Below are 13,255 nucleotides of genomic sequence, written 5' to 3' on the forward strand. Positions count from 1 at the left end.
CCCTGCCCTGGGCCCAGGAAAGCTGCCGCCAGCCCCCGGTGTGTGCGGGGCGGGGCAGGATCACGTTACCACCCATCCCCCAACCCCCATCTGCTGCTTTGTTTCCCTGCCCGCGCTGGTGCGGACGAAGGCTGCAGCTCAGGGAGATATGAGGGGGTGGGCCAGGGGGCAAACTGAATGCAGGGTTTGGGGCCCCAGCTGGGGGCCGGGGAAGGAGCGGGGCCCGGGGCACAATCAGGGCCGGGGGGAAGCACAGGCACTGGATCAACGCTGGTGAGGCCCAGTCGCCCCCCCTGGCTTGAAGGGGTTTCCAGCCTATCCAGGATTTACAGTTTGGTTCAATGGCTCTCAACGCCCCGCATCTGGTACAGATTGTTTCAGCCCCGCTGCCTGGGACTACGAGCTGGGGAGAAGAATGGGGTACAGGCGGTGGGGGGAGGCAGGACCTTGTTAGCACAGAAAACATAGAACAGATCTTGTTAGCACAGAAAACAGGACCATTCAGCAAAGTCCATCCTGGGGAAAATCCAGAAACTGGATCCAGCCCTGGGCTCTCCCCGCTGAGTCCCAAAACAAGAGACTGACGCGCTTTCAGCCCCCCATCTTCAGTGACGTCCGGCTGCCCCTGCTCCGTGCTTTCTCACTTTACCAGAAAAACAGGTCACCTGGCCTCCCCCTATCTCTTTGTTCTCCAACATCTGGGGCTGGCTCCTTGCAGAGGACAGACTCGAGCCATTGCTTGCCAGAATAGAGAATGTTTCGCCATTCTCTGTGCCCAGGCAGCCACTCTGCAGTGACACCTGCCCTCTATAGGTCTCCGCAATGATCACACACCTGCATTCCACCAATTCAATACTTGAGTAACACATGGGGAAACTGAGGCACACACACAGTCTTCAGAGAAAATATTAAAAACATTCCCTCTTCATCACACCCCTCTGAGACCAGCTCAAGGGCACGTTCTCCAATGGCTGGAACCCCTCTAACCATACCAGCCCCTGAGTCTGAGCCTCAGCCTGCAGGTGATGGAGAGACCTGGGGAAAGGGCTGGAGCTGGGCAGGCAAATGACTCTGCACAAAGGGCCCCTTTCAGGACCTACTGGTGTCACAGGGTGTTCAGTGCTGGGGGGAGGGGCCGAGTCTGTGTAAAGTGACTGAGGATTTTCCCAGCGCGACAGAGCCCAGAGCTTCTGTCTGCGGAGGCGGGGGGGGGCTAATGACTCAAGCCCCTTCCATAACCTCCCCCATTGCTCCTCTCTCCCCAACAGGCTAAGGAATCACGTCCACGTTTCGCTCCAGGTCGTCCCGTCTTCCAGGAGACAGGGAAGGGAAATGGCTGTGATGGAGACAGTTCAGGTAAGGGATTTACAGGGAACTGTGGGGGTGAGGAGGGGAGGATTTGTTGTAGACGGGGAGGGGCAGGAAACACAGTGTGAGGCAGGGAATGGACAGAGTGTGATAAACCTGCTGGAACATGATCAACCTGGGCCTGATTTTGTGAACAGGACCATTGGCGGGGGTAGGGGGAACTTTCCCCCATTTGTGACCCAGGAAACATCCCACTGGGCAGAGGCTGCTGTGAAATACGAAGGGAAGCTGTCGAGGTTCCTTTCCCTGTCCCTGGCTCGGAGCGCTGCTTCACGTATCAGCCTGTGGATGGCAGGCGGGTGGGAAATGAGAAGACCCTGCCCACCTCCGTCTGCTGTGGGGGACAAGGAGGTCCCACCTTCTCCCCACCCCCTGAAGCCTCCGGGCTGCTCTGAGCAGGGGGCGGGGGGCGGGGGGGGATTCAGCTTCTCCAGCCCTTTGTTGTTTCAGGGGCTGGTGACGTTCGAGGAGGTGGCTGTGTATTTCACCCAGGGGCAGGGGGCTCTGCTGGACCCCGCTCAGAGAGCCCTCTACAGGGACGTTATGCAGGAGAATTACGAGATGGTGACCTCGCTGGGTAAGGGATTCCCGTCCCCTCGGTTATTAGAAGCTGTGCGGTCTGCGTGTCTGACACTGGTCAGGTTCTTCCCTGCTCAGTTAGATTGGAGAAGAATGGGCTCCGTAATGCACAGCTGCCATGTGAGAGAGACTTTCATAGACTTTCATAGATTCTAGGACTGGAAGAGACCTTGAGAGGTCATCGACTCCAGTCCCCTGCCCTCATGGCAGGACTAAATACTGTCTAGACCATCCATGATAGACATTTATCTAACCTACTCTTAAATATCTCCAGAGATGGAGATTCCACAACCTTCCTAGGCAATTTATTCCAGTGTTTAACCACCCTGACAGTTAGGAACTTTTTCCTGATGTCCAACCTAGACCTCCCTTGCTGCAGTTTAAGCCCATTGCTTCTTGTTCTATCCTTAGAGGTTAAGATGAACAAGTTTTCTCCCTCCTCTTATGACACCTTTTTAGATACCTGAAAACTGCTATCATGTCCCCTCTCAGTCTTCTCTTTTCCAAACTAAACAAACCCAATTCTTTCAGCCTTCCTTCATAGGTCATGTTCTCTAGACCTTTAATAATTCTTGTTGCTCTTCTCTGGACCCTCTCCAATTTCTCCACATCTTTCTTGAAATGCGGTGCCCAGAACTGGACACAGTACTCCAGTTGAGGCCTAACCAGAGCAGAGTAGAGCGGAAGAATGACTTCTCGTGTCTTGCTCACAACACACCTGTTAATGCATCCCAGAATCATGTTTGCTTTTTTGCAACAGCGTCACACTGTTGACTCATATTTAGCTTGTGGTCCACTATAACCTGTAGATCCCTTTCAGCCATACTCCTTCCTAGACAGTCTCTTCCCATTCTGTATGTGTGAAACTGATTGTTCCTTCCTAAGTGGAGCACTTTGCATTTGTCTTTATTGAACTTCATCCTGTTTACCTCAGACCATTTCTCCAATTTGTCCAGATCATTTTGAATTATGACCCTATCCTCCAAAGCAGTTGCATTCCCTCCCAGTTTGGTATCATCTGCAAACTTGATAAGTGTACTTTCTATGCCAATATCTAAGTCGTTAATGAAGATATTGAACAGAGCCAGTCCCAAAACAGACCCCTGGAGAACCCCACTTCTGATACCTTTCCAGCAATATTGGGAACCATTAATAACAACTCTCTGAGAACGGTTATCCAGCCAGTTATGTACCCACCTTATAGTAGCCCCATCTAAGTTGTATTTACCTAGTTTATTGATAAGAATATTATGCAAGACCATATGAATTGCCTTACTAAAATTTAGGTATACCACATGCACCGCTTCTCACTTATCCACAAGACTTGTTATCCTATCAAAGAAAGCTATCCAATTGCTTTGACATGATTTGTTCTTTACAAATCCATGCTGGCTATTCTCTATCACCTTACCACCTTCCAAGTGTTTGCAGATGATTTCCTTAATTACTTGCTCCATTATCTTCCCTGGCACAGAAGTTAAACTAACTGGTCTGTAGTTTCCTGGGTTGTTTTTATTTCTGTACACTCTCGAAATGGTGTCAAAACCTAAGGGATATACAAAATCATTCCCACCCGACCCCCCACTAGCTTTCCTGGTGGAGAAGCCATGTATTATCCTGTCTGTGTTGTTTCTCATTCACACACAGAATCCCTGTTCACCTCCCTCTTTGGTAACAGCTCCAGCCATGCAGATAATTCTGGGCTCTGCCGGTTTAGAAATAGGCAGGGCTTTAAGTCCAGAGCTGGGTGTGCGTCAGCAAGGCCCCCAGAGAGCACAGATCCTAGGAACTCCTGGTTAGGGCATCACAATTCCCCCCACCTCCCCAGACGTCTGCCTCCCCCGAGGGAGCTCAGTGACCATGTTCCCATCCTCTTGGATTCTATGTTCCCCCAGCACAGCAGAGAGAGAGGTTCCATTTTGACAGACACTCTCCCAGTCCTCCACACACCCTGATCTTCTCTGATTTCACCACCTGCACAGGATTCCCCCTTCCCAAACCTGACCTGATAAGCCGGCTGGAACGAGGAGAAGATCCGTGGGTGCCCGATCTCCAGGCCTGCGAGGAAAGAGAGATCCCAAGAAGTGCCCACACAGGTGAGGACTGACACAGAAACCATCTGGTGAACGATGGAAATGTTGACAATCCCAAAAATATGGTAGCAGTAAGTGCCCTCGGTTCTTCCTCATCTCGCCTAGGGCAGGGCTACAGTCAGCAGATATGACTGACATCGCTTCCCACGTGTCCTGTTACCTGCAGGTCTTTCCTTCCCAACGTTCCTTCTTTGTAAAAGTTTGGGTGGGAAGTGGATGTAGAATCCAATTGCTACCTCTGTGGAGCTTTAGTATGTTGGGTTTCCCCTCAGTGATATTCCTCTTTCTTTCTCCCAGGCACAATGATGCCTGTCTGGATTGTCTCTCTCCCAGCAGGTGACGAGACAGTGAGTGAGAAAAAGGAGGGGAATCAACAGCAGGAAGTTCCTGGACATGGGGAATCACAGGGGACCTTTGAGGGAAGAGCTGAAGAGAATTTTTCCCAGTGCTTGGAACAGGGACAAGCCTGGGGAAATTGGCAGAGCTCAGAGATGCTGCTGAGAAACCACTCAAGGGAGCAGATGGATGAATCTATTATCTGTGGGGAAGGATACTGGGATCCCACAGCCCATCACACAACCCCTAAGGAAGACAAACCCTATGAATGCCTCGGTTATGGAAAAGGATTTGTTGTGAGACCACAGTTTGTTTCACCTCAGACAATTTATACTGGAGAGAAATCACTTCAATGCTTGGACCATGGGGGAAACCACACAGGACAGAAACCCTATCAATACCTTAAGGGCAGGAACTCTTTGAATTGGAAATCAGCACTGACTACACATCAGATAAGCCACATAGGAGAGAGACCCCATAAGTGCTTAGACTGTGGGAAAAGTTTTATATGGAAGTCAGACGTTGTCAGACATCAGGCTATCCACACAGGAGAGAGACCCCATAAGTGCTTAGACTGTGGAAAAAGTTTCGTACAGAGGTCAACCCTACTGAATCATCAGGCAGTCCACACAGGAGAGAGACCTCATAAGTGCTTGGACTGTGGGAAAAGTTTCACACACAGATCAAATCTTAAACAACATCAGTGGATCCACACAGGAGAGAGACCCCATAAGTGCTTACACTGTGGTAAAAGTTTTGTACATAGGTCAGACCTTGTTAAACATCAGGCTATTCACACTGGAGAGAGACCTCATAAGTGCTTGGACTGTGGGAAAAGTTTTATACGGAGGTCGGCCCTTGTCAAACATCAGACAGTCCACACTGGAGAGAGACCCCATAAGTGTTTAGACTGTGGGAAAAGTTTTATATGGAAGTCAGGCCTTGCTAATCATCAGGCAATCCATACAGGAGAGAGACCCCATAAGTGCTTAGACTGTGGAAAAAGTTTCATACAGAGGTCAGACCTTGTTAAACATCAGGCAATCCACACAGGAGAGAGACCACATAAGTGCTTGGAATGTGGGAAAAGTTTTATACGGAGGTCAGCCCTTGTCAAACATCAGGCAATCCACACTGGAGAGAGACCCTATAAGTGCTTAGATTGTGGGAAAAGTTTCATACAGAGGTCAAACCTTGTGAAACATCAGGCAATCCACACAGGAGAGAGATCCCATAAGTGCTTAGACTGTGGGAAGAGTTTTGTATGGAAGTCAGGCCTTGCTAATCATCAGGCAATTCACACTGGAGAGAGATCCCATAAGTGCTTAGACTGCGGAAAAAGTTTCATACAGAGGTCATACCTTTTAAAACATCAGGCAATCCACACAGGAGAGAGATCCCATACATGCTTAGACTGTGGAAAAAGTTTCATACAGAGGTCAAATCTTATAACACATCAGAAGATCCACACAGGTGAGAGATCCCATAAGTGCTTAGACTGTGGAAAAAATTTTATATGGAAGTCAGCCCTTGTGAAACATCAAGCAGTCCACACAGGAGAGAGATCCCATAAATGCTTAAACTGTGGAAAAAGTTTCATACACAGGTCAGACCTTGTAAAACATCAGGCAATCCATTCAGGAGAGAGACCCCATACGTGCTTAGACTGTAGAAAAAGTTTCATACAGGGGTCAGACCTTGTAAAACATCAGGCAATCCATACAGGAGAGAGACCCTATAAGTGCTTGGACTGTGGGAAAAGTTTCACACAGAGATCACATCTTAAAACACATCAGAGAATCCACACAGGAGAGAGACCCCATAAGTGCTTGGACTGTGGGAAAAGTTTCATACAGAGGTCGGACCTTGTTAAACATCAGGTAATCCACACAGGAGAGAGACCGCACAAGTGCTTAGACTGTGGGAAGAGTTTCATAAGGAGATCAACCCTTCTTAATCATCAGGCAATCCACACAGGAGAGAGACCCCATAAGTGCTTAGACTGTGGGAAAAGTTTCATTCGGCAGTCAGCCCTTGTTAGGCATAAAGTAGTCCACACAGGAGAGAGACCCCATCAGTGCTCAGACTGTGGAAAAAGATTCATGCAGAGTTCAACCCTTTTTAAACATCAGGCAGTCCATACAAGGGGAAGACCATAAGTGCTTGGACTCTGGGAAAGTTTTCAGAATCAGATCAGCCCTTCTAAACATCAGGCAAAACACACATAGTGCTTAAACTATGGAAAAACATTTCAAATAGATGTCAGCCCTTGATTTACATCAGAGAATCCACCCAGGGAGACACCCCGTAACTGCTTAGCCTGTGGAAAGAGTTTTATATGGAGGTCAAACATTGTTAAACATCCAGCAATCCACATTGGAAAGAGACCCCATAAGTGCTTAGACTGTGGGAAACATTTCAGAAACTGATCAGTCCTTGTTTTTCATCAGAGAATCTACACAAGACCAAGACTCCATAACTACTGGACTGTAATAAATGTTTCAGACAGTGATCAGACCTCATTAAACATTGGAGAATTCACACACGATCTAAACTTGTGTGACACCTGGCCAGAAAGAGTTAAGAACCTTGCAGACTATTTGACCCAGATTCAACTTTTAAAAACATGTTCGAAAAATGTGTAAATGGTATTTGTGGCCATTCCAAGTTATATAGACTAGAACTTTGAAATGTGAACTTGTATTGTTAAAAACTTGGAACACAATAGTAGTGTAGTGGATTAATTGCAATTAACTGAAAATCATAATGGTGTGTATTAAAATTAATCTCAATGGATCACATTGTTAAATAATAGAATACCAATTGAAATTTGTTAAATGTTTTTGGATGTTATTCTGCGTTTTCATATATGTTGATTTCTCTCACAACAAGAATAGAAAGTGCACAGTGATCACAAACAAAAATAGTATTTTTCAATTCATCTCATACAAGTACTGTAGTGCAATCTCTTTATCAGGAAATCTTATCTGCCAGAGAAATCCCCTGTGGCTGTCATTTTCCATTTTCCTGCTGTGACGTTGCACTCTATATGATTTTATGAAAGTATGCTGATGAGTGTGAATATAATGTAACTAAAATATGCTTCATGCAAAAGGTCTCTTGTAAGGTATAATGACACAGTTTATAATCTTCTGAGTGTAGTCACCCTATTTGTATAAATGTATCACTCTAGTATCTGAAACTAGAAATATGAACTATAACTCTGAGGGGCTATTGTAATTATGCAAAGTGTGGGCCATTAATGGTGGTTTGGAATCTTGATGGCTCCCATCAGCCAGGACAATTGACTGTGAATGGCTTTGTTTGCATCAGGCCTTCCTGTGATTCAGGCTGGGAGGAATGATGGCTTGGGGTCTTACAATGACATGTGATCATGTCACCTAAACTGGAATCCATCTTTAACCTGGTGTTTTTCCATTGAGAAGGAGGGGTGGGAACCCAGAGGGACAAAGGATTCCTGCCTTATGCAAAAGATATATACCAGTAAGTGGGTGGAACAGAACAAATGGGGCTGCAATCATGAGAAATCCCCTAGCTACCACCTGAGCTGGAATACGGGCTGTACCAGGGGAAAGGATTGTGCCCAGACTAGGAAGGCGTCCAGTGTGTGATAGAAGCTTATTGAAACATCTGAGGGAGAGATTTTATCTGTAATCACTTTCTTACTGTATTAGGTTAGACATGAGTGTTTTGTTTGATTTTGCTTGGTAATTCACTTTGTCTGCTACTACTTGGAACCACTTAAATCCTACTTTCTGTATTTAATAAAATCACTTTGTACTTATTAATTAACCCAGAGTATGTATTAATACTTGGGGGGTGGGGGACAGCTGTTCATATCAGTGTTATATAAGGCGAACAATTTATGAGTTTACCCTGTATAAGCTTTATATAGGGTAAAATGGATTCATTTGTGTTTTGGACCCCATTGGGAGTTTGGCATCTGAGTTTTAAAAACAGGAACACTTCTTAAGTTGTTTTCAGTTAAGTCTGCAGTTTGGGGCACAAGGTTCAGCCCCTGGGTCTGTGTTGGAGCAGGCTGGTGTGTCTGGCTCAACAAGACAGGGTGCTGGAGTTCCAAGCTGGCAGGGAAAGCAGGGGCAGAATTAACCTTGGCACATGAGTTGGTAGCCTCCAAGGGGGTTTCTGTGTTCTAAACCGTCATACCTGCCTCCTGCCAAAGGAGAGTCAATTGGCATTTTTTTTAAGCTTCTCCCAGAGACATAGCAAAAATCGTCCATTGGGGTGGATTAATTAACTCTCCTGCAGGTGCAGTACAGAAAACTGCTCCATGTAGGGATGTGCCACCACCCTTCACCCTGCCCTAAGTGGAGGAGGAGGGTGGCAGCTAGAGTCTGAGCAGGGGGAAAAAATTGACTGGTCGAGGGGTTATGCAGCTGACAAACACCTGCCAGGAATGGTCTATCTGTAGTCATTTGCTACATCCAAGAGCAGTTTTCTTTACAATAGCCGTTTCTTATAAACCATTTACATATCCGCAACTGGTGCAGGTAGCAAATTCCTACAGGGAACGGTTTCCTATACACACCTGCCAGCTCCCACTGTGTGCAGAGCATAGGGAAGCCAACCCATGCTGTGCTGGGGGCAGGGACAGCCACAACTAGGGGGAGCTGAAAGAGAGCTGAAGTTTGGAAGGGGGTGTATATGAGGGGGGATTAGGGATGGGTCAGGGGCAGGAGGAGGATGCAGTGGACAGGACAGGGTGGGGATGGGGCAATGCAGGGGAATAGAGAATACTTATGGGCAAGATGGGAACAGAGCTGCAGAGGAAACTGAGAGTGTGTGTGGGGGGAAGGGTCACTGTGAGGGAAAGGAGGGATGTGGGGGGGGTGGCTGTGAAAGCAAGAGCAGACTGGCAGGAGGAGGGACAGAAAGAGGGTGGGGGTCAGGGTGAAGGAGAGGGAGAGATAAAAGGGCAGCTCCCTCACCCCATAGGGAAGGAGGGGGGTCTGCCTCACCCAGCAGCCAGAGTGGAATTCTTTTACCTCAAGTATCACTGAAGCTTTGGGCATAGGTGGAGGTTTCTGCCTAAGGGCTCAGAAGTTACAAAGCAGGTGTCCGGACTAGGGATGTAAATAGCATTTTAAAGAAGTAACCATTTCATGTATTGGTTAAACATTAAAGGAATTCACAACACAGGCCCCAGCCCAGGATCCCGGCTCTCTCCCCCGCCCAGCATTCCGGATGCCACCATGACTGGTTTGGCCTGGCAAAGCACAGGGGGAGATGCTGGAATTGCTCTGGGCCCAGTGGACACTTTTTAGAGTAGGGGTTTGGTGCCCCCCTCTTATCCCTGACTGTGCCCCCACATCCCCTTGAGTGGGGCCAGGAGCAGGACCATGGCTCTGGGAGGGGGGGAGTCGGGATGCAGACAGGGGTAAGGGGCCTGAGGTGGGACGTGGAAGCTGATGAATTCATCCCCGTCATACTGGAATTCCCCCCCCAACCTCCGGGGGTGTCCCAGTCCATGGCTTGCATCCCGTGGAAACCTGGGGTAGGGCAGGGACAGAACTAGGTCAGCAGCCAGAAGTGCTCAAAGATCATGAATCTGCCCCCCTGCCCCCTCAATCGTCTTACACAGATAACAAAGGGGGGGGGGCTTTTTTTTGCCTTCTGGATTTGCACCTTTCCGGGGACACTGGGAAGAAAGGTCCTGTCACCTAGAGCCTGAGGGCATGTGGCCACTGCCAAAGCACGTGTCTGACCCACAGAATCCCTGCAGCACAGTCAGGGCCTAGGCAGGAGGCCTGGGACATGGGAGGGACAGACTGTGAACTGCCCTGGCATCCCACAGACGCTGTTTGTGCTTCCCCCGTGCCCACAGAGTGGCAGTAACGGCCTGCTCTTCTTCGCCCCCCACCACTCTCTCCTGTGGCTACCAGCACGCAGAGTGGGTGCCTCCACTAACAAACTAGGCAGCCGCCTAGGATGCCAAGATTTGAGGGAGCCAAAAAGTGGTGCCCAAAATGTCTGGGATGCTCACCCCGCGCCGGCTAAATGTGTAACCCTCTTTGATCATCTCCGGCCTACCGGGAAGTGATGTCATTCCTCCTCCGGCCCCCGGGGGCTCTGCACTGCTCCTTACTGCTCTGGTCTTCCCCAGGGCCCAGCCCCTGCTCAGCCCCGCCCTGCCCCCATTCCCCTGAGCTCTGCAGCAGGGCCGGGGCTGCACTCACCGTCAGCAGGAAGTACAGTGACCTGGCCTCAGCTGCGCCACCGGGGAGCGCTGGGGGCGTAGTTTCCCCCTGCCCCCCAAGCCATCCCCGACCCCCTGGAAGCCTCCCGCCCAGCTCCCGCTTCCCCCACGGAGGCCTGGGGCACCCCCCATGTGGGGGGGGGGACTGCACAGGGCCCAAGAATATCTAGGGACGGCCCTGGTACCCGCCACCATGCCCTCAGCCAGCCCCTGCTGCACCCCCTGCCCTGCCTGCAGCCCGCCCCGCCCCGCCGCCTCCATCCAACCCCGCTCCCTCACCTCCATCCAACCCCTGCAGCACACCCTCGCCGAAGCCAGCCAGCCCCACACCACATCTCCAACCATCTCTCCATCCCCTGCCCTGCCCGAAGGCAGCCAGCCCCTGCCGCACCCCCGTACCCAAAGCCAGCCAGCCCCACACCCCCATCTCCATCCAACCCCTCACCCCATCTCCAACCAGCTCCGCATCCCCTGCCCTGCCCGAAGCCAGCCAGCCCCTGCCGCACCCCTGTACCCAAAGCCAGTTAGCCCCACACCCCCATCTCCATCCCATCCAGAACCCAATCTCCAACCAGCTCCGCATTCCCTGCCTTGCCCGAAGCCAGCCAGCCCCTGCCGCACCCCGCTGTCTCCAGCCAACCACTGCTGCACCCCCCTGCCCCAAGCCAGCCCCACGCCCTGTCAGGTTATTCATTTATTTTCATTAAATATGTAATCTAAATCATGAAATTAATACATTTCCAAGCTGAATATGTATTAATTCTAATGAACAATGCCATATTATGCAGTATTCATTTTTGAAAGTTTATAATAAGCGATGCTCCGGGGGGAGGGGTGGGGGTGGGAGGCGAAAGGTGGAAGTTTAGCCTAGGGCGCAAAATATCCTTGCACTGGCCCTGTCAGCATGGGCTAGCGGGGGCCCTACCAGCGTTAGTGCGCAGCTGATTTCACATCCATTGGACTCAGAGAAATACCTTTCCGGTGTCCCCCCGCAGCACTGCGATCACCCCTTCACTATAGATGTGAAACTTGATTGACATATGTGATCACTCTGATCAGCAGCTGTATGTGGAGAGGCTGGGGTCCCCTGAAGGTCCCCCCCCAAACCCTTTCTGCTTAGTGTTGAAAGGAGACCTGAGTTCAGCTCCTCTTGCATTCCACAGGTGCCGGGGAAGGCAGAGCGAGCTGCAATGTGAATCCACGTAATTGCTTTTAGTTCACAGCCCCAGCTCTGCCTCCACACTGGGCATCAGTGTAATTCCTGCTTCCCCCAGGGAGATCAGACCCACTCCATGTGTCCGACCCTCCAGCAAGCAGAGAAATCAGACTAATGCCTAGATTCCAAGGCCAGAAGGGATCATAGAGATATAATCTCATCTGCCCTCCTCTAGACCAGTCCAGAGACCTGCCCCCAAATAATTCCTACCGCAGAGCTTTTAGAAAAACATCCCATCTTGAATTAACAATGGGCAGCAAGGGAGAATCCACCAGAACCCTGGGTACATTGGTCCAGTGGCTAATTACTTTAAAATATAAAGGCACTTGAGTTTGTTTTCTTTGTAATAAGGTTTCTGCCACCGTATCCAGGCAGGCAACTAGTGCAGTGAGACTGGAATCCAGGGGAAGAGGTGTATGAGCCAACACAGCCAATGGCTTATCCGAGCATTAATGTCATGATTTGGGTTGCACGAGTTTCTGGGCAGTGGCTGTTTAACCAGCATTTCAGCCGGGAGTATTTCTAGTTTGTGCATTTCAAAGTCTGCCTTTGCTGCAGAAGAAACCCGAAGAAAATCCAGCCAGTGATCAATCTCTGGTCATTATTTTAAACACCGCTTTGGGATTCAGAGGGGAGAGCCGGAAGGAGTTTTTAGTCTTTCAAGGAGGCTCTGCTGCTATTTTAGGCTGAAAGGGTGTAGCAATAATTAGTGACAGCACAAGCTAATCAACCTATTAAAGGAACCTAGGGTGACCAGACGTCCCGATTTTATCGGGACTGTCCCGATATTTGCTTCTTTGTCCCGCGTCCCGACCAATGTTTGGTCAGGACACTGGACAAAGAAGAAATTTTGCCTTCCGCTCTGGCGCTCGGGCCCCGCACCGCCCCGGCTCCGCCCTCTTCTTCCCTCATTGGCTCCCTACCCAAATCCCCGCCCTGACCCTGCCTCTTCCCCAGCATTCCTCCTCCCTCCCAGGCTTGCAGCATGGCGGCGCAAGCCTGGAGGGAGGGGGTGGTGACGGTGCCTGGATCCTGGAGCTGGTGAGTCAGCTCCAGCACCCGGGCACCGGGTGGGCAAAGGGGGGCTGGCAAGGGAGGGAGACGGGGGGGCTCAGCTGTGAACCGCCCCGCCGCGCCAGAGGGCTTCTGCCCGGGCTGCTGCACTCGGGGCTGGGAGTTCAGCCTGGAGGCTGCTCCAGCCCTGCAGCCTGCGGGGCAGCACGGTGGGTCCGGTCGGGGCAGCGCGGAGCAGGCAGGTGCTGGGTGGGTGGCGCAGGGGCATGGGCCGAATCCCCACTGCTGCTGGGGAGCCCCGCGCCTCTCCCTCCTGCTCGCGGCTGCGGCTCCTCGGCGGGACGCACCCCCCGGCCTGCCCCGGGCACATGCGGCGTGCGTCCAGCTGCTCCTTCCCGGCGGGAGGGAGAC

At 50.7% G+C, this 13,255-nt stretch overlaps 3 protein-coding genes across 5 annotated transcripts in view; all 3 read left to right on the plus strand.

Moving 5' to 3' along the window:
• LOC101933603 (zinc finger protein 850-like) overlaps positions 1 to 13,255 on the plus strand; it is an 89,289-nt gene that overhangs the window by 66,013 nt on the left and 10,021 nt on the right. The window lies entirely within an intron of this gene.
• The window catches only part of LOC122172976 (zinc finger protein 585A-like), a 51,493-nt gene that overhangs the window by 129 nt on the left and 38,109 nt on the right, over positions 1 to 13,255 (plus strand). The window lies entirely within an intron of this gene.
• LOC101943186 (zinc finger protein 585B-like) lies at positions 238 to 8,189 on the plus strand. Of its 3 annotated transcripts, none has more exons than XM_065564370.1 (5): positions 238 to 365; positions 1,269 to 1,356; positions 1,819 to 1,945; positions 3,930 to 4,043; positions 4,374 to 8,189. In XM_065564370.1, the coding sequence occupies exons 2-5, from the start codon at positions 1,333 to 1,335 to the stop codon at positions 6,533 to 6,535; spliced, it is 2,427 nt and encodes an 808-aa protein (XP_065420442.1). In that variant the 5' UTR covers positions 238 to 365; positions 1,269 to 1,332; the 3' UTR covers positions 6,536 to 8,189. The 3 variants fall into 3 exon arrangements, with proteins under 3 accessions (XP_065420442.1, XP_065420443.1, XP_042702312.2); XM_065564371.1 differs by having other exon boundaries at positions 4,377 to 8,189; XM_042846378.2 differs by having other exon boundaries at positions 239 to 365; positions 4,338 to 8,189.

This window comes from Chrysemys picta, chromosome 12 (genome assembly GCF_011386835.1).
Source record: "Chrysemys picta bellii isolate R12L10 chromosome 12, ASM1138683v2, whole genome shotgun sequence".
NCBI lineage: Eukaryota > Metazoa > Chordata > Testudines > Emydidae > Chrysemys > Chrysemys picta.

Coding starts and splice junctions, on each gene's coding strand:
- LOC101943186 (XM_042846378.2), top strand. CDS start 1,333: ATGGCTGTGATGGAGACAGTTCAG. Junction 1,357..1,818: donor CTGTGATGGAGACAGTTCAG/GTAAGGGATTTA, acceptor TTGTTGTTTCAG/GGGCTGGTGACGTTCGAGGA. Junction 1,946..3,929: donor CGAGATGGTGACCTCGCTGG/GTAAGGGATTCC, acceptor CCACCTGCACAG/GATTCCCCCTTCCCAAACCT.